This window comes from Phacochoerus africanus, chromosome 2 (genome assembly GCF_016906955.1).
Source record: "Phacochoerus africanus isolate WHEZ1 chromosome 2, ROS_Pafr_v1, whole genome shotgun sequence".
Taxonomy (NCBI): Eukaryota; Metazoa; Chordata; class Mammalia; order Artiodactyla; family Suidae; genus Phacochoerus; species Phacochoerus africanus.
In genome coordinates, this window is record NC_062545.1 from 151,773,599 (window position 1) to 151,799,985 (window position 26,387).

Genomic DNA, 26,387 nt, shown 5'->3' on the forward strand with positions numbered 1-26,387 from the left:
AGAAAAGCTGTCTATTTAAAATAAAGAATGTATGGCAGGTTTATAGAAATAGTGTAGTGAATTTTTACATAAATTTAGAATAGTGGCTTATGTATTTTCCACAAAAAAAGTTTTTAAAAAAATTTCTACCTAAAATTAAACATTAAAATGAACATTACATGTGACAGAGGACAGAAACTAAATCAAGTGCTACCTCCATGAAGACCAAATGCCTGGGACATATTAACTTTGAAAAGTGTTGACTCATATCAAGCCTTGAAGGCAGAATCTTGTTGCCAGGGAGTTACACTTTGGGATGTAAACTATCTGGCGATGAATACATTTAAATCTCTAAAACTGTAAGAAAATGTTCATATTCCTTTCCTCAACAGCCCTTTACTATGTCCTCTGAAACCCCAAGTGCCACTTCACAGAAACCCTGGAAAAACCAAACGATTAGGACTTAGAAACAACAGAAAAGCTCTAAGAGACAGGAATTTAACAAAGGAACTGGAGGGATCAGCCTTTTTGATAAAAGAAATCTGCCAAACATCCCACCTTTGGAATCACTAAGGCTGAATTAATTACCTTTGGAAACGTTAAGTGTCAACAAAGACCATGATGTCCAGAGCTACAGTGCAGTGGGAGGGGAACTGGGTAAGAGGCCAGGAGGCAAAGGCACTTAAGGACTCCACGTTTGGATGGGAACAAACATCCAGACCACGTCACTCCTTTCCACCTTATAGGTAAACAGAGGTTTGCTGGGTTTACATACCTGTGTGAGTGCGGATGTGTGCGAGAAAGGCCATGGAGTTGCTACTGCGACACATCTTCCCACAGTACTTGCAAACATTCCCCTGATTCTCCTCTCTCTCTCGGTTGATTTGCTCAGTGTCTTCCACTATGTACTTATTCACCTCTCGCAGCAGTTCCTCATGCTGCCCCTTAATATGCAGAAATAAATTCTGTTCAGAATCAAAGGGCTCAGTGCACTTGACACACTTAAAGGTGGCCCCTCCCTCGGGAAGCTCCTCGACACTGGCCTGTTCATTTCTCAGATGACCAGCACTGGCCAAGTGCTGATGGAGGTTGCTCTCTGTATAGAATGACTTTCCACACAGTAAACAGTGGAAGTGTTTCTCTTTTGTAGGATGCTTCATGGCTATGTGAACATTCAGTCCACTCAACCCATCTGCTAAGAAGCCGCAGTCATCACAACGAATTCGCGTGGATTCAGCAAAGGAACTGCCTTCAGATTTCCTCTTTTTCCCACCCTGAGCACAGTCCTTAATGGGCAGCTCACCCATCCTCACTCCTGTGGCTACTAGTCCCTCTTCAGCCTGGTCCAAAAGTTCACCATCTTCAGGGTTCTTTATTCTAATTATGGAAGAATCAAATCGGCTGAAACTGTACATGGCCTGTCCTTTATCATCAATACTGATTATAGTTTCATAAACATCACTATTTTCAATGGTGCTATCAGAAGCTGGACCATCCTCTTCCAGAATAATTTTAGTTTCATGTTGGGAATTCATCACAATCTCCTTATTCTCCAGAACAGGATCTTCTGGCACATCATTCAAACCCCCTGAACACTGCACGCTCTCAACTCTGTTCTGACCACTGGTCACAGGGCTGAGTTGTTCTCTGGTCACTCTCATCATGGTGTTCTCGGCTGAATGCTCTCCATCTGGAGCTCCAGGACACACACGCTTGCCAAGTACTTGATCTGCCTTATCGCCCCCATCACTCTCGAAAAGTGTGTTTGGATCACTGATGTCATTCAACACGCTGTGGTTTTTCTTTGTCGTCTCATAATCCAAAGCTGAGCTTCCTGTGTTTTCATTCTGAAATTTGCTTGGGGAGTCATAATTAGAGGAAACATTAAGGGACAGCATCTCCTCTGGTTTCAGAACTTTATCCCTGGCCAGGGGCTGTTGCAAAGTCCCACAAAAGGAATGACCTTCACTGAGATTAGAGTCTTCCTCAGTCTCAATTTCTACAGAGTCCGGCGTGCAGAGTACTTTAGATGCATCTAAATTAGTATTCTCACCCAAAATAGAACAATCAGCAGCATTTCTGGATTTGAGGGTTTCAGAGGGTTGCTCCGAAATGACCTGAAATTCTTCAGAATGTTGTTGATGCTGCTCTTCAGGTATAAGGGTGCTTCCAGACATTTCAGCAGCACTTGCTTCTCCATTAGAAGAGGTCAGGTAAGACTGCCTTTTCATCTTGTGTTTTTCTGTTGCTGCGTGCCTGGTCATCTCCCGCCGAGTCACAGCATAGTAATCACATGCCATGCAATAAAAGGCAAACTCTTTTGTATGTTTCCGCTTTACGTGCAGTTCTAGGGAAGCAGAAGAGTGAGCGTTAAACTCACAGTGCACACATCTGTTATCACCCGTACCCATGTCGTCTCTCTGGGCGCATGTGGGCCCCTGATGGTCAAGGTCCTCTGGTTCTGGATAGCTTTGGTCCTTTTTCTGAATAAGGTGACCATTAGCTTCTCCATCTACAGAATGAAGTACATTTTCAACGTCGACTTCAACTGGATTCCCATGCTCCAGAACTGGCTTTTCCGGGGTGGAAGTGTCTGCTTCAGCCACCTTGTTAGTGGGTTCATCTGAAACTGTGGAACTGGCGTTCTTCCCACATGCTTCAAGGTTACCCCCTTCGGGGCCAACAATGATATCTGAACTTTGTTTTCCACTTGCTTCTATTTCTACACGCCCTTTATGCTTCTTGGTGGCACAATGACGCTCCATATCTCCTTTAGTTACAGTATAATACTTACACACTTTGCATAAATAACTATACTGGTGACTGTGTTTTCGTCTAATGTGCACAGTCAAGTTTGTAATACTCGAGGCCAAAAGGCCACAATGCGAACATGTCCGTGAGATGTTACCTTTGGGTCTCCCTCTCTTTGGAGTAGCAGTCAAAGCTAATTCAGCCTCTTTGGTGACTACCCCAGACTGTGACAGTTCCTGGGCGGGCAGGATGCTCTCCTCAAGATAGGAGTGCTCCTGAAACTGCACACCTTCTCCATGGCCCTCGATCCTTCCATTTCCGGAAATGTTAAACTCTTCTTTCTTATCATTTACACCTATACAGATCCTTTCAATACATTCTTCGAAGCTTAAGCCAATATTATTTTTCTTAGCATTTTCAAGATGCTTGCTTCTCTTGATGTGTTTCTCCATTCCTTCTTTGCTCAATGAATAAAGATTACATGCTTTACAAAGAAAGTGATAGTCCTGCCCATGCCGGAGTTTTATGTGTCTTGTGAGGACAGTGGAAGATCTTGTTTTATAAAAACACTTCTTACACTGGAACTGGGGCTTACTTGAATGTCTCGTGTCATTTCCATGACTCACCCTGGACTTAATGGGTTCTTCCTGAGCTGCTTTTCCTGACTCACTCACAGGATCACCTGTGTTTTCTGATTCTAAAGTACTTAAAGGTAAAGTCTGTAAAACCAAATCACTGCTAAATGACTGAGGAGTCTTTGGCTGAACCAATAAGCAAACATGCTTCTCAGCTGTTCTGTGCTCCTCCATGTCTTTCTCAGACACGAAGAACAGGTTACAAGGGGCGCAAAGAAAACCCATACCATGCTTTTCCTTCATGTGGTCTCTCAGCTCCCCTTCATTCGAGGAAATAAATGAACAACAGTGACAACTGAGGCCAGAGTCATTCTGTGGATGCTGGTGACTATGCATGTGCTCATCCAAGTCCTTCCTGCACGTACCAGAAAAGCCACAGGTCTGGCAACAAAACTGCATCTCTCCCACGTGGCACCTTCGTGTGTGGATTTCTGACTCTGTCCTATCTGTGGCCGTGTGACCACAGTCTGTACAAGCACACAGCACCGGGTGGTCAGAAGCTGGCCTCACCGTTGAAGAGTCAAAGGAGCACAGAAGGTGGGTGTTTCTCCTGTCCTGCTCCAGCTCCTGGGTTTCTGAGGATGTTGTGCACAGACTGGGGACACTGCCACTGGTTTCTAGAAGCTGAGGTGTTGACCCAGCATCACTTGTCTTCATCTGTGCTCTAAAGTGTTTCATATACAGCCTCTGAGTTTCATTAGTGCCTCTTTTACTAATTCCTAAGAGACTGAACCGCTTCCTCACCTGGCCCTTTAGGGTGAAAGTGCCACTGCGCCGTCGCAAGCTATTGCCCAACATGAGGATGTTTCTCTCGGATCTCAGTCTTGAGGTCGAACCAATACTGTGGGCTGCCTGGAGGGTATTTCTAGTAGATTCCAGTTTATCTTGGAGACCCTCCGAGGTGACTAAAGCTCCTAACTTTTTACTCTGATTTTCAGGATTCTTAGCCACACAAAGGGAGGCTGCATTTTCTTCAATAATCTCTACTTTTTCCAACAGGGTATTCCTGGAGGGCATCATTTCAACCAGCAGCTCACTGCTGCTTCCACTCTGTTTAGAAATGCTTCCTCTGAAATCTTTGAATTTGCTTGTAACACTTCGTAATCCTTTTGAATCACCATTCTTTGCAACTGGTTTAGAAGGCCTTGGTTTGGTGCGAACATTTTTTGATCCCATGGGACATGGCTTCTTGGGAAAGGGTTGTTTGGTTAGGATCTGTACAAAGCCCCCACGAGCAGCAAGGTTCTGACGCCGGAGATGTGTTTTGCCGAGATAATGTGCGTTCAGCAGGTTCTCCTCCACGCACTGAAAGCCACAGAGGTCACAAGAAAAGACCCTGTGCCCATGCATCTGTTGGACGTGTGTGTATAGCGCCGCACTGCTCTCTGCCTGGTGGTCACAGTGGCCACAGGTGTGCTCCCTGGGCTGCTGTGGTTGACACTCCAGGTCCAGGTCAGGGCAGGAGGACAGCTGGTCACAGGGGCCATCCTTGGGAGCTGCGCCCGCACCCCTTGGGATGCAGCTCACACCCCTCTCCTCCAGAGGGAAGGAGGGCACTCCTCCTGGATCAAGGAAAACCATGTCCTCAGAAGGCCTGTCCTCAGCGTCCCCAGTGCTCCTGCTGCAGGCACTCACACCTCCGTCCACATGGCTCAGGAGGGCCTCCGTCACTGTCCCCTCAGACGGGACACCCACTCCCGGGCCTGCGGCCTCAGAACTTCCTGACCCATAGATGCTCTGCTCCCCAGGGTGGGAGGACCCTGCCTCTGCTAGCTTCATTCGTTTGGCAGCGTGTTGATCCCCATCTTCCTCCACGACAACACTGTCAAAGGCTGAAGCTTCTGCAAACCCTCTTTTGCGTGTGGAGTTCTCCAAGGGACCTGCAATCCCCTCCGAAACAGGCCCACAGTCTACACCAGGGGACAAGCTTATTCTCAAGTCTTCTGCCTCTTTGTCTATGTTGTCATCCTCATCACTCTCTGGCTTCTTCTCAGTGTCCATCGTTAACAAGGTGCTGAAGAGGTATCTTGTGGCTCAGTTGGCACTCATAACCTGTGAAAAATATAAACGCACATTAATCCTTTGAATAAAAGGAAAAGACACATGTATTAGTCCAAAAGTCTATATAAAGTGACACACCGGGTAAAAAATATCAAAAAATTAGCCTAAAAGCAGAGATCCTTTCTATTGAGATGAATTTGATCACTGTATGAAGTCCTCCATGAAGAGGATGAAAGCAGATTCGGGGGCCACCTCATGCCCACACTGCGGACTTGGGAAGTGATACCATGCTACTTTGATGGCAAAAGCAATTTTCAACCAGCTTGTAAAAAAATACTCCCATGCTCCAATTCTCTTTAATGGTACTGGTTCCATTTACAACTCTAAAAACAAAAACAAAAACAGAGAAGCCCTCTTTTCAAATTACATTTCAGTGAATTCCCATTCTGTAAAGTGGATTAAATAAAAACTGCTGTGATATGAGTCAGTAAGTCGGCCCTTGCCATTTTTAGCTTCCCAAACAGATGCCCAAGTCCCAGTGTAAAAGAAATGTAATTTTTAAACAAATACTTCATCCTTTTTCCCAAAGAGTCTTACTATTATTTTTCTAAATATATCCTAATAGCATGTATATGCTCATCACACATCACTGTTCACACACAATCTCTTTGCCAGTGAAAGACGGCTCCTATTCCAACTGTCAATCACCAATTTCTTCATCTAACAAGTCATTTGTGTTATCTGAAGGTTAATGGCAAAGGGAAATGTCAGTGATAGAGTAGAATTAATGAAGTAAATTTTAGGGAGGGAAAAAGACTTTTATTGAATAAAATGCTTTAAAATCAATAATATTGATTTTATTTTTCATTATGCTATTTAATTCAATTAAAACATATCATTTTCCATTTACTTTACACCATGATTGGAATTTTCAGCCAAATGCCATTTGATTTGATGTTAATAAAAAGCCATCAAGTATTATAGCCTCAAAGCTAATTATAACTTTAACTTTTTTTCATAACAATGACAAATCAAATGAAGACTGTTGCTCTGACTCCGTGCTAAAAGCAGGGACTAGAAAATATAAGATGCACCAAAACCATGAGCAACAATAGAAAAAATAAATCAGTTCTTATTAAAATTAAAAACTTTGGATGACATTATCTTCAAAGATCACCAAAAAGAAAGTGAAAAGACAAGCCACAGAATGGGGAAAAAATTTCTGCAAATCCATATCCGATACAGAACTTAATCTAGAATATGTAAAAAGAACTCTTATAACTTAAAAAATAAGCCAATTTTAAAAGGAACTGAATATATATGTCCCCAAAGAAGATACACAAATGGCCAAAAAGCACACAAAAACCTACCCTACATCAGCAGTCATTAGAGAAATGGAAATCAAAACCATAATGTGATGATCACTTCATACCCACTAGGGCAGCTAGAATCAAAAAGTCAGATAATAACAAGTGTTGGTGAGGATTAGAACCCTCATCCAATGGTAGCGGATGTACAGTGATGATGCCACCTTGGGAAAGAGTCTTGACAGTTCCTCAAGCGATTAAACATGATGTTATCATACAGGCCAGCAATTCTACTCATAGGTATAAGCCCAAGAGAAATAAAAACATATGTCCACACAAAAATTTGTACATGAATGTTTACAGCAGTATTATCCATAATAGCCAGGAGGTAGAAACAACCCAAATGTTCAGTGACAGATTAACAAAACTTGAAGTACAGCCAGCCATACAATGAAATATTACTCAGCCACAAAAAAAAAAGAAGTATTAATACAAACCACAATATGGATAAACCTTGGAAACAGTATGCTAAGTGAAGGAAGCCAGTTACAAAATGATTTATTTCATAAGAAAGAGCTGTAATAGGCAAATCTATAGAGATAGAAGGTATTATAGTGGTTCCTTGGGGCTGGGCAGGGTCATGGGATGTGGGCCAAGAGACAGTAAGTGACAGTGGGGGAAGGTATAGCTAAAAGATGATGAAAACGTTTTAAAATTCACTATGGTAATGGTTGAACATGTCTGTCAATACATTTAAACCCATTAAATCATAGTCTGAATTGGTGACTTGTATGGTATGTGAATATCTCAATAAAATTGCTTAAAAATATGTAAATTTTGGAGTTTCTGTTGTGGCTCAGTGGTTGATGAACACAACTAGTATCCATAAGGATATGGGTTTGATCCCTAGCCTTCTCAGTGGGTTAAGGATCCGGCATTTCCATGAGCTGTGATGTAGGTCGCAGACACAGCTCGGATCTGATGTTGCTGTGGCTCTGGCCTAGGCTGGCAGCTACAGCTCCAATTCAAGCCCTAGGCTGGGAACCTCCATATGCCTCGGGTGTGGCCCTGAAAAGACAAAAATAAATAAATAAATAAATAAATTTATTTATTTTTCAGGACTTCCCATTTTGTAGCTCAGTGGGCTAAAGACCTAATGTTGTCTCTCTGAGGATGCGGATTTGATCCCTGCCTTGCTCTGTGGGTTAAGGACCTGGCATTGCCACAAGATGCAGCATAGGTCACAAGTGTAGTTCAGACTAGTGTTGCCGTGACTGTGGCGTAGGCAGCTACAGCTCCAATTCAATCCCGGGCCCAGGAACTTCCTTCCATATGCCACAGGTGTAACCGTAAAAAGAAAAAAAAAAGAAAAATATGCATAATTTTCATACAAAAATATCTTGTATTTGTTACTATATCATAATACAGTAATACATAAAGTGTTACAATTATCACTTTTGTAGAAGAATGAAAAAATAAATATATAGGTTTATTACACTTAAGACATTCAACATTAGTTTAGATTATCATTTCTTCAGAATGTGTTCCACAAAATATAAATTATATGAGGTCAATAGGTGTTTTGAAGGGACAAAATATCCCTGGTCAAACAGGTTTAGAAAACTTTTCTTTGAATAAGTGTCTTTAACACAGAATTTCTCAATACATAGGCATTTCTTAAACTAATTTCATTACAGAACCCTTTGTTTATAAAGAATCAAGAGGCCAGTGTTTCAAAGGGCCCTTTAGAAAATGCTGTTTTAGGAGTTCCCGTCGTGGCGCAGTGGTTAACGAATCCGACTAGGAACCATGAGGTTGCGGGTTCAGTCCCTGCCCTTGCTCAGTGGGTTAATGATCCTGCGTTGCTGTGGCTCTGGCGTAGGCTGGTGGCTACAGTTCCGATTCAACCCCTAGCCTGGGAACCTCCATATGCCGCGGGAGCGGCCCAAGAAATAGCAACAATAACAACAACAACAAAAAAAAAGAAAATGCTGTTTTACATAAAGCCTTGGTTTTGCTATTCAACATTTGTAATTGAACAGTTAAAGGAAGAAAGAAAAAAATGTGTCTGCTCCAAAAGCTTCACTTTTGGTGCCTACTGTATGCCGAGTATTTTTGATACTGGAATTAGAGCAAAGAAAAATGCAACATTTCTGCCTTATGCTGTAAGAGGTGAGACAATTTTTCTTTTAATCGATAAACTGTTGAATCCAGGACGTCCACTTCTGGTCAAGAAAAGTCACAGGGACTGGATTTACTCTCATGCAAGAAACTACTCAAAAGGAAAAAAGAAAAAAAACAGAATCTATGAAATAACCACACAAGACACTGGAGATCAGGCACCAAAGACAGTGATCCTGAGAGATGAGAAACAATCCAGGTCAGTCTCGGCTGACTCCCCGGAAGAAAGGATGCAGGCCACAGGCAGACCCCAGTGGTCTCCAAGCAGAGATGTGGGGCGACTTGTGGGGCAGAGTAAAGGAGAGCAGAGATGCCAAAGAGAGAAGCCCAGAGATCTGCAGAGGGGCCCTCAGGACGGTGCTAAGCAAAACAGAGAACATGCCTTCTGGAGTCCCCATTGTGGCTCAGCAGAAACGAATCCAACTAGGTACTATGAGGTTGTAGGTTCGATCCCTGGCTTCATTCAGTGGGTTAAGTATCCAGTGCTGCTGTGAGCTGGGGTATAGGTTGCAGACACAGCTCAGATCTGATGTCGCTGTGGCTACGGTGTAGGCCGGCAACTGTAGTTCCTATTGGACTCCTAGCCTGGGAACCTCCATATGCCACGAGTAAGGCCCTAAAAAGGAGAAAAAAAAAAAAAAAAAAAAACACGCCTTCTTCCAGAAAACTTCCCCAGGCACTCAGCCCTTGTAACCCCCTGCCCAAGGCAGGCACTGCTCAGAAGCCTCCCACAACAGATTGGTTTCGCCTGTTTTCAGAAGTTCACGTAAACAGCATCAGACAATCAATATGCCTTGGTGGGGAGGAGGGCCTGGCTTCTTTTGCTCAGGACAATGTTTCTGTTGCCTGAATCAGCAACGTGCTCCATTTCCGTGCTGAGCACACTCTGCTGTGCTATCTACCACAGTTCTGCTGATGGACACTGGGCAACTTCCCTTTTTTGGCTATGATGACATAGATGCTGTAAATATTGCTTATACAAGTCTTAGGAGCACACAGACTTTCACCTCTCTTTTGTAAATACTTAGGGGTGGACACTGCTGGGTTGGAGGGCAGATGTGTATGCTTCCTGCATGAGAAACTGCCTGACTGAACTGACTGTACTATTTCACACAGTCACCAGCAACGTCAAGAGTTCTGACTGATCCACGTCCTTGCCAACATTTGATTCTGTCAGGCTTTTAAATTTTAGTCATTCTAGTGGATGCGTTTGGTTTCACTCTGGGTTCCCCAGTGACTAACCCCACGTTACATGCCTCACAAAGTCCTTGTTAGCCTTTGTCCCATTTCTTAAATCACTTGTCTGTTTTATTACGGAGGTGGAGGAGTTGCTTATGTGTTCCAGATCTAAATCCTTTGTCAGATATACGCTTTACAAATATTTTCTCCCTTTTCATTTTATAAATGTTGCCTTTTGAGAAGCAGAAGTTTTAAATTTTGATGAAATCAGTTTTTTCCTGATTCTGGTTATTTACGTGCCTAGTTTGCTTCCTGTCTCTCATGCTAGAAGGTAAGAGCCTGGTTTATTTTATCCACCCACGTGTCCCACGAGCCTAGAGCAATTCCAAGCACAAAGGTACCAGAATGAATAGTTACCTCATTGTGATATAAGGAATGTCTCCTATCTCAGTATTTGCTTGTGAAATGAAAAATGTCTGAGATAAACAATTCAAAATAATCCAGGAAAGGGGCCAAGTGAAGGCTGTATACTGACAGTGATGAAAGCTGAGTGACTATTTCATGGGGATTCAATATACCATTTTATCAACTTTTCTATATGTTTGAGAATGTCCAAAACAGCAGTTATTTTTTAAGACTATTTTTTTTAATGGCCACACCCATGGCATATGGAAATTCCCAGGCCAGGGATTGAATCCGAACTGCAGCTGCAACCTACACTGCAGCTGCTCCACCCTACATCGCAGCTGCAGCAACCCTGGGTCCTTTAACCCACTGCACCAGGCCAGGGATCAAACCTGTGCCTCCACAGAGGCCCAAGCCACTACAGTCAGATTCTTAACCCACTGTGCCACAGTGGGAACTCCAATTTTTTTAAATGCTTAGTCTAAAACAGTGTGACTTCTCTTCCTTTCAATGAATCCAACCATCCCTTACACTTCAGACACCACCATGGCCCACTGCCAACCACCTCCTCTATGGACATTAGCAGGCATCCATGCATAGAATGCACAAACACCAACTGAGGGAAGACCCCCCACACACATGTCTACTCAAAGTGAATATTCCACAGACAGCCCCTGACTCATATTATTCTATGAACAAAAGAACAACTATATGAATATGCAGAAGCAAAATAATGAGACTCTTTTATTATCCATATAATGGCTCCAAAAACTCTAAAATAAAAGGAGAAACTATTTCTAATTTGTTATTTCCCAAATGACTTTTAAAATTAATGAAATTAAAAAAAAAAAAAAAAAGAGTTCCCGTCGTGATGCAGTGGTTAACGAATCCGACTAGGAACCATGAGGTTGCGGGTTCGGTCCCTGCCCTTGCTCAGTGGGTTAACGATCCGGCGTTGCCATGAGCTCTGGTGTAGGTTGCAGACACGGCTCGGATCCCACGTTGCTGTGGCTCTGGCGTAGGCCGGTGGCTACAGTTCCGATTTGACCCCTAGCCTGGGAACCTCCATATGCCACGGGAGCGGCCCAAAGAAATAGCAAAAAAAATAAAATAAATAAAATAAAATAAAAAATAAAATAAAATTAATGAAATAATTCAGCATCTCATCATTCCAGGAACAACATTCAACAAATACATACTGAGTTGCCTAGACTATGAAAGAAACTATAATAATACAAACAAATTCTTTGCCCTCAGCAGGCTCATATTCTATTAGGAGCCATGTGTCACATATACAAAAGACCTCTAATACAAGGCCATATAGTGTGACATAAACTAAGGACTACATCAGTATAAATGAGCAAGGGGCCCATACTGCCAAGTAGATTATTTGGGTACAATAGCAGAAATATCATTTGACCTAAACCCTGAGGAAACAGAATTTTTTTTCCCTTTTGTTGAGGGAGCAGGTAGGAACCGTTAAACATTTTAAGTAGAAAAAAGTAATTAACAAAGCCACGAAACCTATCCAAGAAGCATGCAAGACTGTCAGCCTTCCAGACATCTACAGTTCTGGATTTCTCCTGCAGGGCAACTCAGAAGCGAGGCAAGGAACCAACCATCACATCCCAAGTGGCTCTGAATTAAGAGCTGAATTCAGTAGTGTCAGTGACGAGTCACCAAAACACAGCACTGCTTCAGGAAGATTTATTTTTCAGTATGCAGGACATATACATACAGGTAAGAAAGTCTAGAGGCAGAAAGAGTACCTTCTAATAATTTAAGCTATAAGGTCTGAACTGGAATGACATTCATAAGCTGGAGTGCAACGTGATTTAACAAGTGTTTTAAAGTGATCTAGAGAGGATTAAAAGGAAATGAGGAAGCTTATGCAAATTTAAAAAGAAAAACCTTCATCAGAAAGGTTATTAGAACAATTACCGTATTACCAGTAGAAATGGGAGAAAGGGTCTGTTTTAAAGCAGAATTCAGGAGTTCCTGTCGTGGCTCAGTGGTTAACGAATCCAACTAGGAACCATGAGGTTGCAGGTTTGATCCCCGGCCTCATCAGTGGGTTGGGGAATCCGGCGTTGCCGTGAGCTATGGCATAGGTCGTAGACATGGCTTGGATCCCGAGTTGCTGTGGCTCTGGCGTAGGCCGGCAGCTATAGCTCTGATTAGACCCGTAGCCTGGGAACGTCTGTATGCCGCGGGTGGGCCCTAGAAAAAACAAAAATAAATAAATAAATAAAATAAAGCAGAATTCAAAAATCACCCAACTAGGAAAGTTCAAGGGCTCTTTTTTCTAGAGGCAGATTTAATTCATTCACTCAAAAAACAGTCACTGAAAGCCTATCATGTACCAGAAATCACCTTTAATTCTCTCTGAACAAAGAAAACAGAACAGATAGGAGACTCACAGCCAGCCCTCAAAAAAAAAAGGCATAATTTCCACTTTTTCTCAAAGTATGGCTGCTTGGATTCCTTGGAGAAGACGATGAGCCCAGGTTTCCTCCCACAATAAGGTTTCAAGATTCTGAAGATTCCCAAGTCTTTAGACCAAGACAATAAGCTATATTACTAAACCAAATCTTCTTAAAGCATAGGAACCCTATACAAATTTATCAATAGCCTCACTGTGCCAAAGGTTTTTAGATATGCAATTCCATTTCTAGTTTCTACTCTTATTCAAATTCTCAACTAACTAGTATTTGTTCCTTCACTTAAAAAAAAAAAGTTATATATAACTAGATCTTCAATTTTACCTATAAAAATGATAGCTCACCAAGAAACTGTCCTAAAAGAAAATCCCTTATCTAACTGAAATAGTCTCTGCTATGGTTTAAAAAGGAAGGGGGAAAAAAGGTACAAAAAAGAAACGAAAGCACTCATCTACTTTTTAAGAACAACAAAAAAAGTCAATAGCAGCCTTCTGATGACACCTGGTGGCCATTTCTCACAGGAAGTTTTTCCCAGCATTTTTAAGAAAGTATTTCAGGAACTAGTAGAGAAATATATCAGTCACTCAACCTTTTACAGGCTAACCATCCTATGGGCAGCATGCATGAAATGTTTCTTCCATTGTCTCCCCTTTTGCTACACTTTCACTCATGGCCTCTTGACTGCACTTCACCCTTCAGCTCCGTCCTCTCTGTAATAAGCACACAGTAAAGAGGGTCCAAGCCCCAGCTCTCATACACTCACAGACATACTCCCCCACTGGTATGCCGAGACCCTCACAAGAAACCAGTTTACCTCCAGCATATGCCATCCCACCCTTCATCCTTTCTAGACTGACCCAAATTTCCAGTGCAAGCAGTGTGAACATAGCATGTATTAGCACCAGGCCAACAGTAAAGATACAGCAGGGGTTATATGTGTGGCACGTTAGGTATGCTCACACATGCAGTTATAGAAACTATGAATGGTCTTCCACTCTTTTCCTTTTGGGGTGTTCAAAAAAGGATGAACTCTACCAGTCTCTAAGATCTACCAGGGGAGTTCCCTGGTAGCCAAGTAGGTTAAGAATCCAGTGTTGTCACTGCTGTGGCATGGGTTCCATCCCTGGCCTGAAAACTTTCACATGCCAGGAGTATGGCCAAAGAAAAAGAAAGAAAGAAAGATTAACAAACTAAAAAACAGAGAGATCTAGAGTGTTATATTGGAGTTCCCTGGTGGCTCAGCAGGTTAAGGATTTGGCATTGTCACTGCTACAGTTCTGGTTACTGATGTGGTGGATTTGATCCCTTGCCCAGGAATTTCTGCATGCCATAAACGTGGCGGGGGGGGGGGGGATTCTCCTCCTGGAAGGTCAAAGTAAGGCAGGTAAAACGTATTATAAGCCCATTATGATCTGAAATGGCAACAACTTAGATGAGAATAAAGGGAAATTAGTGGACTACTCAGATCTCTTTCTTAAGCTACCATTTGCAGCTTTTATTGAAATAAGTGTCCTACCACTACGCTATTATGAATTTAATACAGTACCACTAAGTCCATTTGTAGAATCTGTTAATGAGAGTTTCTGAGCAACTCTGAAGCATTAGTTGTCGTTACAAAACACCATGTACATAATCTAAGGGTAACTAAGGGTGCTGTACTTTTTGCAATTCTCTCACCAGAACTCTATCAGAAACACCAATTCATAATAGAGACCACAATATAAAGAATTCTACCAAAAAAAAAAAAAATCACTGTTTCATGAAAATGTTTAGAAGTTGAGTAACTTCTTCCATGGCAAAAGAGTATAATTTAACACCCTAAAACTGGTAACACTGGAGGCAATTTACCACAAATGGGTGTGTAATACAGTTGTGGTTTATTGGGACTAGCACATGAACACTTAGGTCCAATAAAACCCATGTCCTTGCTGTCTCGAGAACTTGCTGTAATGCTTTTGTAAGTGATGCTTGTAAACTAGGACTTTTTTCCACCCAGGAAAATGCCTGTGGTGGTTTAAAATGGGGCCACACATAAGCTCACTATTGTATATGGAATGGATGGGGAACGGGGACCTGCTGTACAGCACAAGGAACTCTACTCAACATTCTGTGATAACTATATGGGAAAGAATATGAAAAAGAATGAATAAGTATATAATTGATTCGCTTTGCTGTAGAGCAGAAACACAACACTGTAAATCAACTACACCTCAATGAAATTTTAAAAATAAAATGAGTCCACAAAATTCTCCAACACTCCCTTTAAAGGATGGAGCCCAATTCCCTCCCCATGGTGTGGGCTGGCCTTGATGACCTCTTTGGAAGGGACAGAAAACAGTGAAAGTGAGGGTGTTCTACCGTATAAGAGGCACTGTGCTTCCTGCTTGCTTTGTCCTTTGCAACACTCCATCTGGGGACACCCTGCTGGGAGGGACACTTCTGCAGCCTATGCCTAGGGAAACTCAGGGGGGAGGAACAGAAGCCTCTTACCAAGAGCCAGAGAAGAACTAAGGACCCCTGATCACAGCCCATCTGCAAGCAACTCCTCCAGCCCCAGGCAAGCCTTCAGATACCTGTAGCCCCTACAAAATCCTGACTGCAGCCACTATCAGAATCATGAGGTAAGCCCACTCCCAAATCCCTGACCCATAGAAACTGGGTTTCAGGACCCTACGTTTTGTCATAATTCGTTATACAGTGCTAGACTACTAATATAATGCCCATTCTCTCTCCTTTACACTTTGTCAAGAATAAATATGGCTCCAGTTCACCCCTTCCTTATATACATTTTACATGCAATTTCCTTTCCTATGTGCGCCAACCTTTAATCAGAACCTTCTGTACTAGCACAAAAGCATTAAGGTACACAGGAGGAGGTCAATAAATATTAAGTGAAGTATACTCTGAAATGCACACCAGAGCAGAATTCCTATCAAACTTTTATAAGATTTTAGAACTTAAGAAACTGACATTTACATTTATGCCTCTTCCCACTACCAAAATCAGATCTGATATAACTTACAAGGAAAAAGCGATATAATAAAATTAAGAGTTATTAAAGAGATGAAGTGGAAAGAATTTTAAATTTAGATTTGTATGAAATCAAAGGAATGTTTTAATATTTCTGAAAGACCTGCTTATTCTAGATGAGGATGTTCACTCTTATAGGCTCCTAGAATCATTTATACAAACAACCTGCCTTAGAGCTAACTGCAGCCATGAGTTCCATCCCAGCTTGGCTCAGAATAGCAGCAGGCTACCAAGACCAACATTCCCAAGACTGAGGAGATGGCCATGCAGTAAGCACATGGATAGCCACAGGTCATAGGGGCTGAGCAAGTCACAGTTCTTTTGGCCACGGAGACTATAGAACTCCCTCACCCTCCCCTGGCAGGAGGCATCCAAGCTCAGGAGATGGAGGGGCCTGTGGCTACAGGACCTGTATCTGATTAAGCTTCACCTGTAAGGCATTTCACATGCCACATATAGCTTAATCCTAAAAAGAACTTTCCCCTGCCACAGTCCAAGGACACACTGAAGACAAGCAAACTAGAACAATGCGCTCCTCAGCCCAAATGGTGAGAGTAAGGTAAAACTATCAGATGGAAAAAGAATAAGAGGGAAAAAAAATTCTTAAGTTACAAGAGAATATTGTTTCTATTCCAGGGTTACCCACGTTTTGTTTCAAATGTCCAAGTGAAAAATCAGAATTGTGTGTGCATGTTACAAATTAGAATACTTTGGAGTTCTCTCGTGGCTCAGTGGGTTAAGGATCTGGCATTGTCAGTGCAGGGGCTCAGGTCGTTGCTGTGGTGTGGATTCAATCCCTGACTCAAGAATATCTTTGCAGTGCTTATGTTAGAACTAAAACAATCACTAAAAGGTCATACTGGGAGTTCCTGCTGTGCTGCAATGGGTTAAGAATTCAACTGCAGTGGCTTGGGTTGCTGCAGAGGTGCAGGTTCGATCCCCAGCACAGAGGCTTAAAGGATCTGATGTTGCTGCTGCTGTGTCTTTGGAACTTTCTATTTAAAAAAAAAAAAAATCATACTAAGAGGGATCAAACCATGGTAACCACAACAGGATTAACAGATCATCATCCCTTTCAGTATCAAAGACTGCTACCCTTCCAATACCACTTGTGAAGATGTATTAATACCAAGAAAAAACAACAAATCACAGGGCAAACATAAACTGTAAAATTAGCTCAACCTTACCTGGCTATTTCTTTTTTAAAATCTTCCTACACTTCAAGTGCTAGTTTCCAAATACGTTAACTGATCAAGAAATAAAATTAATTTTATGACTATCTTATATCAGCCAAATCTGACAAATGCATCTTTTCTGCTGTTAAAGATTTTACACAAAAAGTTGAATTTTTTTTTTCCTTTTTAAGGCTGCACCTATGGCATATGGAGGTTCCCTGGCTATGGGTCTAATCAGAACTACAGCTGCCAGCCTACACCACAGCAATGCCAGATCCAAGCCACGTCTGTGACCTACACCACAGCTCACAGCAATGCCAGATCCTTAACCCACTGAGCGAGGCCAGGGATCAAATCCGCAACTAATGGTTCCTAGTCATATTTATTTCTGATGTGCCACAGGGGAAACTCCCAAAAAGTTGAAATTTAATATATCTCTTTTCAAAAAGTATTTTTAAAATCAATGTTTTATTAGTATTTCTAATTGTTTTGATTTTTTTAACAAAGGACATTCTTACTGGAATATAAAAACAGTAAAAGGAATAAAGACTCTATGAGTAAAGCAGAAAATGAAAAAAATTCAATGCCATTAAAAGCAGACACATAGGATCATTTGTATCTTTGCCATATGAAAAGGTTGTTTTATTATCAATGTAACTAATCACAATGAAACCATCTCTTATAACTAAGACATTATAATGAATTTTCTTTACAGCTACAGAAAAATGGGATTTGCTGTTTCACATCAAATAGAACAGGCTGTATAAATTCTTCTTCCTATTTATTGTAAAATATAATTTCATCTATAAAATCAGTCATGAAATATTAAAACTGAAACAACAGAATTTATATCCTTTACTTAATTTAGTTTAAACGGTCTATTCACTAAAAAAGGGGGGAGGGGGTTACATGTGATAGAGCCCCTACTTTCTCATTAAGTATTTCCATTAGACCCTTTATTTTCAAGAATTTATAATGTAGCCATAAAAAAGCATTCCATAATAAAAGTTAGTATATTTTCCTTAAATTTTCCTTTCTTCTTTTTCACAAGGCAAGAGAATGAAGCACATGGCCTATTAATGCTGAGGAAGGGAAGAGAACCAGGAGAAAAAAAAGAAACAATGCATTTACACTAAAAATGTTAAGCACTATGAAAAAGAACATTCAGGTAGAAGCAAGGAAGCCAACTATTCCAACAATACACTGCAGGACAGATGGAAAACATTTAACTTTTCTGAGCCTAAGTTCCCCCGTTGGGAAAGTGAGAGAGAAGGACTAAGATTTCTAAATTTCATGAGACAATCTCTCACTGGTGGTAAAAAAAAAAAAAAAAATTATTGAACACTCAACCTATAGAAAAAGGAATTCCTACCAATGGATTTGTCTTTCATTCCAGCAGGAAAATTACAAAGAAAAAGCCTACTCCCAAAATGTAAATATGGAAGAAAAATAACTTAAAAAAAAAAGGAAGGCAAAAGACACACTCCACACTACTCTTGCTTAGACAGATCCATCAGGGCCACTGAGGGAGAGAGATTAATACAAAAGCTAATCGAAGAACTGCAGGGGAAAAAAAAGCTAAAACAACTAATTTTGGAAAAAAAATCTGGAAAACACTATAATTCCAAATGTCAATAAGCTAACACATGATCTAAAACTATCAAGCCTTAAGATATGAGGAATAGAAATTATTAGGTATCAAATATTTGAGTCTTGGAGTTCCTGTCGTGACAAAGCAGAAACAAATCTGACTAGGAACTATGAGGTTGCGGGTTCGATCCCTGACCTCACTCATCAGGTTAAGGATCCAGTGTTGCCATGAGCTGTGGTGTAGGTTGCAGATGCACTCAGATCTGGTGTGGCTGTGGCACAGGCCAGCAGCTGTAGCTCTGATTAGACCCCTAGCCTGGGAACCTCCATATGCCAAGAACGCATCCCTAAAAAAGTGGAAAAAAAAAAAAAAAAGATTTGAGTCTTAAAGTATATTTGGGAGTTCCCCGTCATGGCTCAGCAGTTAGCAAACCCAACTAGTATCCATAAGGATGCAGGTTCGATCCCTGGCCTCTCTCAGTGGATTAAGAATCTGGTGTTGCCGTGAGCTGTGGTGTAGGTTGCAGATGCAACCTAGATCCCAAATTGCTGTGGCTGTGGCTGTGGCGTAGGCCAGTGGCTACAGCTCTGATTGGACCCCTAGCCTGGGAACCTCCATATGCCACAGGTATGGCCCTAAAAAAAATAAAAAATAAATTTAAAAATTTTAAAAAGATAAAATGACTATATAGTGCTAACCATTCCATTTATCTAATAAGGTTAATAGTTTTTGTCCTTCCCTGGGAAGAAGAAATTACAGGGAATTTCTTCTTCTTGGCCATTTTCTTCATGCTTTCTTAAATATATTACTTTGGGGGAAGAATAAGCAAGAAGCTTAAAAATAGTCTTCACACATGGTAAGCAATGGAAAACGATGATTCCTCTCAAGAAGAGAAAGCCCTCAAGTAAAAATAGATTTATGATTGTGGTTCTTGCACTAAACTGAGAATCAAAATACCACAAATAAAAGGAAATTTAGGGGGAGACTTATAAACATCAGAGACAACTGGGATCTAATTCTGGTCAAATACCCAGGCACAGAGTTCCAGTAGTGCCTCAGTGGTCAACAAATCCAACTAGGAACCATGAAGTTGCAGGTTTGATCCCTGGCCTTGCTCAGTGGGTTAAGGATCCGGTGTTGCCGTGAGCTGTGGTGTAGGTTGCAGACGTGGCTCGGATCTCATGTTGCTGTGGCTCTGGCATAGGCTGGCGTCTACAGCTCCAATTAGACCCCTAACCTGGGAATCTCCATGTGCCGCAGGAGAGGCCCTAGAAAAGGCAAAAAGACTTAAAAAAAAAAAAAAATACCTGGGCACACCAAGAAATTTCCCTATAGCTCAAAGAACCTCCCACTAAACTCAAAAGAGGAGGAGCCCCAATAACAATGAGTACACCTAGCACCTACATCTTGGCCTCTAATACCATCCCCACTAAATGGAACCTGGCTCTCCAAGGAGTGGCAGATTCTAGGCCTGGGCAAGGTAGGTATAAGATGAGCCTGGACCATCTTATTATGTCACAAACTGTGTAAGCGCTTTTTAAAAATGTTGTGCCAAAGACACAGGAGTCAGCTTGAAGTGGTTTCTACTGACCAAATCTGGGACAATTTGAGCACCGCAATAATTAAATACCATTAAACCATTCAAGGTAGGAATGAATAAATCCATACAGATAACTGGGAGGGAAAGATAGATAAACAGATGAACAAATGGACAGATTGACAGAGCAAAGGTATGGCTCTGTTTACAGCAGAATGCTGCAGGCCAACTGGAAAATGTGGAGGGAGTGCAGGAGGCAGAAAATCATACTGGCAAACACTGTATCAGGCAAGAATTATCAATGGATGCCAAATCTAGAGGGGTAATTTTGACATGCAAGATGTTCGAATGCCATTAAACCATCTCCCCCAAACTACTTTTTAGTTGCAAGAGAAGAAAAAAAAAATTCAGTAATTGTACAGTGGAGAAATCAACAACATTGAGCCAGGGGCAGTCAAAATTAACATCCTCAATGAAGGCAGACATGGTTGCCTCCAGATACAGCACCTGAGGACAGGACACCTGTGCAGCGCTGCCTCTGAGAATGCCAAACCTGCAGCTAATGGAGAGGAAACACAGACAACACAAAGTGAGGAATGTCTGATTTAAAGGCGTGGGGTGGGGGAGTGGGGAGGACGACCTTCTTCACAAATGTCAATGTCATAAAAGACAAAGAAAGACTATGGAAATGCCCCAGACTAAAGGAAGCTCAGGAGACATGACAGCTAAATGTGGCATGTGTTCTCAGACTGGATCATAGGGTGGCAGGAAAACATGCTACTCAGGACCTTTTAGGTCAAGTGACCAGAAGTACCATGACAGTTAATTGTATGCCTTAACTTGACTGGGGGCTAACGGATGCACAGATAGCTGGTAAAATATTATTACTAGGTATGTCTGTGAGGGTGTTTCTAGAAGGCATAAGAATTAAAATAGTAGACTGAGTAAAGAATATCTGCCCTCACCAGTGTGGGTGGGTAACACTCAGTCTGCTGAGAGCCCGAAAAGAAGAGTGGAGGTGGAGGAAGGGCAAATTTGCTTTTTTCCTTGGGAGTTGGGATGTCACCTTCTCCCGCCCTCAGACATCAGCACTGCTGGTTCCTAGGCCATCAAACTCAAACTAAGTTCCATCATCAGCTTTCCCGTTTCTCCAACTGCAAAAAGAAGAATGTGGACTCCCATGCCCCATATCCATATTCTATTCAAACCCCCTCTAACATACTCCTGTATATAACCTACTGATTGATTCTCTTTCTCTATGGAACCCTGACTATTACAGATTTTGGTACTCAGAGTCATTCCAGAGGAAGCTTACTCATTTGCTAATTTTTTAATTGTATAAACAGTAAGAAATCAATAAAAACAGATAAGAATTCTCAGCACTAAGTTTGTTAGTAAATAAGAGTTTTCTGAAAATCCGTGCCTTCCCCTTTGCTGGCAACCCTTCCTAGGTGGTATCACAGGTCTTCACTTACTAATTTTCACACGGGTACCAGCCGTCATCAGGTCATACCACTAAGAAAATTCTGTGGTCTAGTAAAATGTTCCTACTCTATATTATTGCAGTTCTACATTCTAAGAAAAAGATAACAGAATTATATATTGAAGAAAACCTGAACAAGACTCATTTTCTACACATTCATAACCTTTCCTGTTAGATTTGGATACAAGGGCTAGAATCAACCTAACAAGAAGTTTATGCCCTAATCCCTAACTGCTATGAAAATGGATCTAGGAGTTCCCGTCGTGGCACAGTGGTTAACGAATCCGACTAGGAACCATAAGGTTGCGGGTTCGGTCCCTGCCCTTGCTCAGTGGGTTAATGTTCCGGCGTTGCCGTGAGCTGTGGTGTAGGTCGCAGATGTGGCTCGGATCCCGTGTTGCTGTGGCTCTGGTGTAGGCTGGCAGCTACAGCTCCAATTAGACCCCTAGCCTGGGAACCTCCATATGCCACGGGAGCGGCCCAAGAAATGGCAAAAAGACAAAAATAAATAAATAAATAAGTAAATAAATAAATAAAAACACTTTTAAAAAAAAGAAAATGGATCTAACACAAAAGAAGTTCATATGTGGCTCCTGTAAACTTCCAAGCCAGGTGTTCCTGGTCAACAAGCAGCCTGTCCCCGCTTGATTCAGTGATCCTGGTTCTTTCCACCTTGATGCTGTGCCCCAGAGCTTCCTCATTCGCTGCAGCCAGCTGACAGAAGATGAAAGCAAGCACCTGCTTCTTTAAAAGCCTTGACTCAACAGTGGCATCCAGAGTCCCCATCTTCACTCAGGGAAAACGAATCCGACTAGGAACCATGAGGTTTTGGGTTTGATCCCTGGCCTCGCAGGTTAAGGATCCAGTGTTGCCATGAGCTGTGGTGTAGGGTGCAGACGCGCTTTGATCTGGCGTTGCTGTGGCTGTGGTGTAGGCCAGCAGCTGTAGCTCCAATAGACCCCTAGCCAGGGAACCTCCATATGCTGCAGGTGAGGCCCTAAAAAAACAAACAAACCAAAAAAAAGTGGGATCCACCACTTTCACTCACTCCTGCTTAGCTACAGGAACATCTGAAAAATGTAACCTGAGTTGTGCAACCAAATCTTATGGGTGCAAAGAACTGATCTATGTGGACAGCTAGCCATCTCTGCCACAGACCAATCCAAAAATTATCTCATTGCTTCTCATTCACTAATGAAGACTTTAGACTTTACAAGACTTAGAAAACCTATTTTAGAAATGCAACTGTCCCTGGAAGAGCAGGGAGTTATGACTTCCACATTTGTAAACCAAGGCAACCACAGATAATATCAATTGCTGACAAATTTAGCTAGTCATCAAAACATGAATCATACCCATGGAGAGATGCCAATTAAGAAAGTCTGGGGTGGGGACAAAAATCTCTAAATTCCCTGGTTGATTCTGATGAGCCAGACTTGGAACCCATAGGATTAAAGCCCCTCTTATCTTCAAAAAAAAAAATTATATATATATATATATATACACACACACACACATATATACATATATATATATATTACTTAACATACATTTACCAGACAGGTGTAGAGGAGGAGGGGAGAAAAGAGGGTGAAGGGGGAAAAAAAAGGAGTGATGGGGAGAAAGAAAGGTGAATCAGGAAGGAAAATAATGTTCTGCACTAAACGTGGCCATCACACCAGATTCCAAAGTCATTTACCTACATAATACACTGCCACACAAAATGATTCTGAATGTGACTTTTAGCAAACACTGCCTCAATATTCCACCCAGAAATCCTAGGGTTTAAAATACCATCTCTAAGGGAAAACAAATGATGGACCCTGAAATTCTTAATGAAAAGCTTCTGATCTCATTTTTTGAAAGACTCTAATTTCTACTAACTGTTCTCCCTGAATGATCTAAATTTACCAAGCTATTTTTAGAAGTGTTTTACAACTTAAAAATTTAAGTTCTAACAGTTTTATAGTTTGATGTATTCCTATAACTGTGATTCCTCATTCAATAATAACCAGACTAACAATTATATATCAAACCATGATCCTGAACTCACAATAACCCACAAGTAAACTGTACACTTTGAAAAGAAGCAGTCTGTTGCTTGTTCTAGGTTTAAAACACAAAGTTTCCATTATATTTAGTAACTGACAAGGAAGCTAGGCTTTGGTCACACTGGATGATTTCATTGGTATTACTCCAACTGTGTTAAGCAATGTCTTTTCCCAAGGAGGGTTCTTATTACCTTACTTGTTTTCACTTAAAACTATTTTGTTTTTTAATAAAAGGGGAAAAGTAAAGCATATAAGAGAAAATAACAGAGAAGCATGAACATCATACTGAAGAGCACTGAGAATTAAGACAGATTATCTAGCTTTGGCAAAAGACAGCTGAAATAGAAGAAGGTGAAGTACCTAAAATCCATCACAAGAAGCCTACGCTCTACATTTGCCCATAAGGGATCTGTGCCAAGCACCACATGTGTCTAAAATGCAGACATCCTGATATGGCAGGACTCTCAGGGGCTGTCAGCTTCTTAGTGAGGGGCTGACTTTTCTAGAAAGTATGACATTACATAATTACAAATGTTTGACAGTTCTCGTGGTTTCGACAATTTTAGCACTCTGAATATCAAACGAAAATAGTAGAGCTATTTGGTTCCATAGGACATGTAATTTGACTTAGGGCTTCTAGAACCATCTTTTTATTTTTCTGATACTTGTTCATTTCAGGGAGTGAGTGTCATGCCATGATGGCTTCAAGTAAGGTTTCTAGCATTACCAATGTTTATTTAAAAAAAGATTCCTCGTAATATGTGATACATATGACACTCAAAAAAAATTATCAAAGGCTAGGGGAAAAAAACATAGGCAAAGGCAGATTTCTCAAAAGTGCTGCTTTTAGCAACCTAAGCAAAGAAGTTCGAGTTCCCAAATTCTATGGCATGATCCTACCACTTCCTAATGAACTGAGGAAGGGTCAGTACTTAGAACTAAAAACAAAACGATTATTTCTGCTTTCTTACCATTTGCTAGGATGATAGGGTCATGTACGCTGATTTAAAATAAAGTAACTTGTAAAATGTCCTCCTCTGTCTTCCTGTTCCTACTCTTTTTTTTCTCAAAACTCTCACACTCTGGGAAATAACCTTGCTCTGTCTTCTTCCTCTGACCTTCCCTGGCAGAGTGTTATGTTAGGAGTCAGGCAGCCTCCACCCCCTTCCCCTGTGTGCCCACAGGACCCGTCCTCCTCTGGGAAACCAAGGAGCAATGACCCACCCCACAGGGCACTAGGAGGCCCAATTCTCAGTATGAACTCAGTGCAGTGTGCCTACACCAGTGCCTGGCACCCAGTGAGTGTTCAGCAAGTATGAACAACCATTACCAATTACCTCCTTTTTGCTATCTCTACTCCTAAGAGGACTTTTATATCATAACCCTACAGGAACATATTATAAGAACACTGTTATAAGACCACAGTCACCCCCTCATCATATCTTTTTTCATACAAACCGAACAGCTCCTGCAAAAAGGAAAAAGGCTGGTTTTAAAAAGATTTGGTAGATACAAAAAGTAATTTTTAACATGTACAAAGATATTAAGTATAATGTAACAGAGTACAGCTCAGTATAAAAAAATTAAATTTTGTCTTTGTTTTGGTTTTGTTTTGCTGTCGTTTCTGTCTTTTAGGGTCATACTGGCGGCATATGGAGGTTCCCAGGCTAGGGGTCCAATCGGAGCTGTAGCTGCTGGCCTAGGCCAGAGTCATAGCAACACGGGATCCGAGCCGCATCTTTGACTTACACCACAGCTCACGGCAATGCCAGATCCTTAACCCACTGAGCGAGGCCAGGGATCAAACCCAGGTCCTCATGGATGCTAGTCGAGTTCGTTAACCACTGAGCCATGATGGGAATTCCTGTTTTGTTAATTCTTGTCTTTGAAGTCCCTCCCGGTGTGCCTATCATCTTCTCTCTTGTTAGAGCCACTAATTATAACTTGGTTTTTTTGACCTCACCCACAGCACCTGCTGTTTATAATTTACCTATTTTATTACTTTACCATATCTGTATTCCTAACAATACATAATTTTGTTTTGATGTTTCTAAAATCAAAAAAAGAAGGAAAAGTACTATATGCATTCTTCTGCAAGTAGCTTTTTTCCCTCAAGATAATGTTCCTGATACTTATCTTCAGTGAGGCATGGGGCTAAAATCCTCTGGCTTTCACAGCTACACAGTACTTCACTGCAGGAAACACAGTTAGCATCCATTCTCCTGTGATAGACGTGGCTTCCAGGGTTTTTGCCTCTTTCAAACAGTGCAACTGTGAGCATTCCTGCACATGCCTCCAGTCAGTCCCCAGTCACTCCTGGACAGGAGTTTGGTGGGGGAGGCGGGGTGCAGTGGTTGGCCAATCTTAGCAGGCATCAAATCACCTGGAGGGCTTGCTAAACAGCTGACCCATCCCTAAAGTTTCCACTCAGTAGGTCTAGGGTGGGGCCCAAAACTCTGCATTTCTAACAAGTTCCCAGGACACAATGGAAAAGCATCATTCTAAGGTAAAAACAAGGGAGTGGAATTTCTCAAAGAATACATGCATCTGTAACTGTACTAGTTAATTCTAAAGTTACTGGACCAATTTACATTCCTACTTAGCATTCTTAGAATGCATTATGAAATTGTTTCGTTATTTT

General features: G+C 41.5%; 1 protein-coding gene across 2 annotated transcripts in view; it reads right to left on the reverse strand.

Moving 5' to 3' along the window:
• Positions 1–26,387, reverse strand: part of ZNF407 (zinc finger protein 407) — a 422,314-nt gene that overhangs the window by 387,950 nt on the left and 7,977 nt on the right. For both annotated transcript variants that reach the window (XM_047766947.1, XM_047766948.1), the window contains exon 2: positions 755–5,417. In XM_047766947.1, coding sequence (XP_047622903.1) covers positions 755–5,366 — 4,612 coding nt within the window. In that variant the 5' untranslated portion in view covers positions 5,367–5,417. The remainder of the gene's footprint in view (positions 1–754; positions 5,418–26,387) is intronic.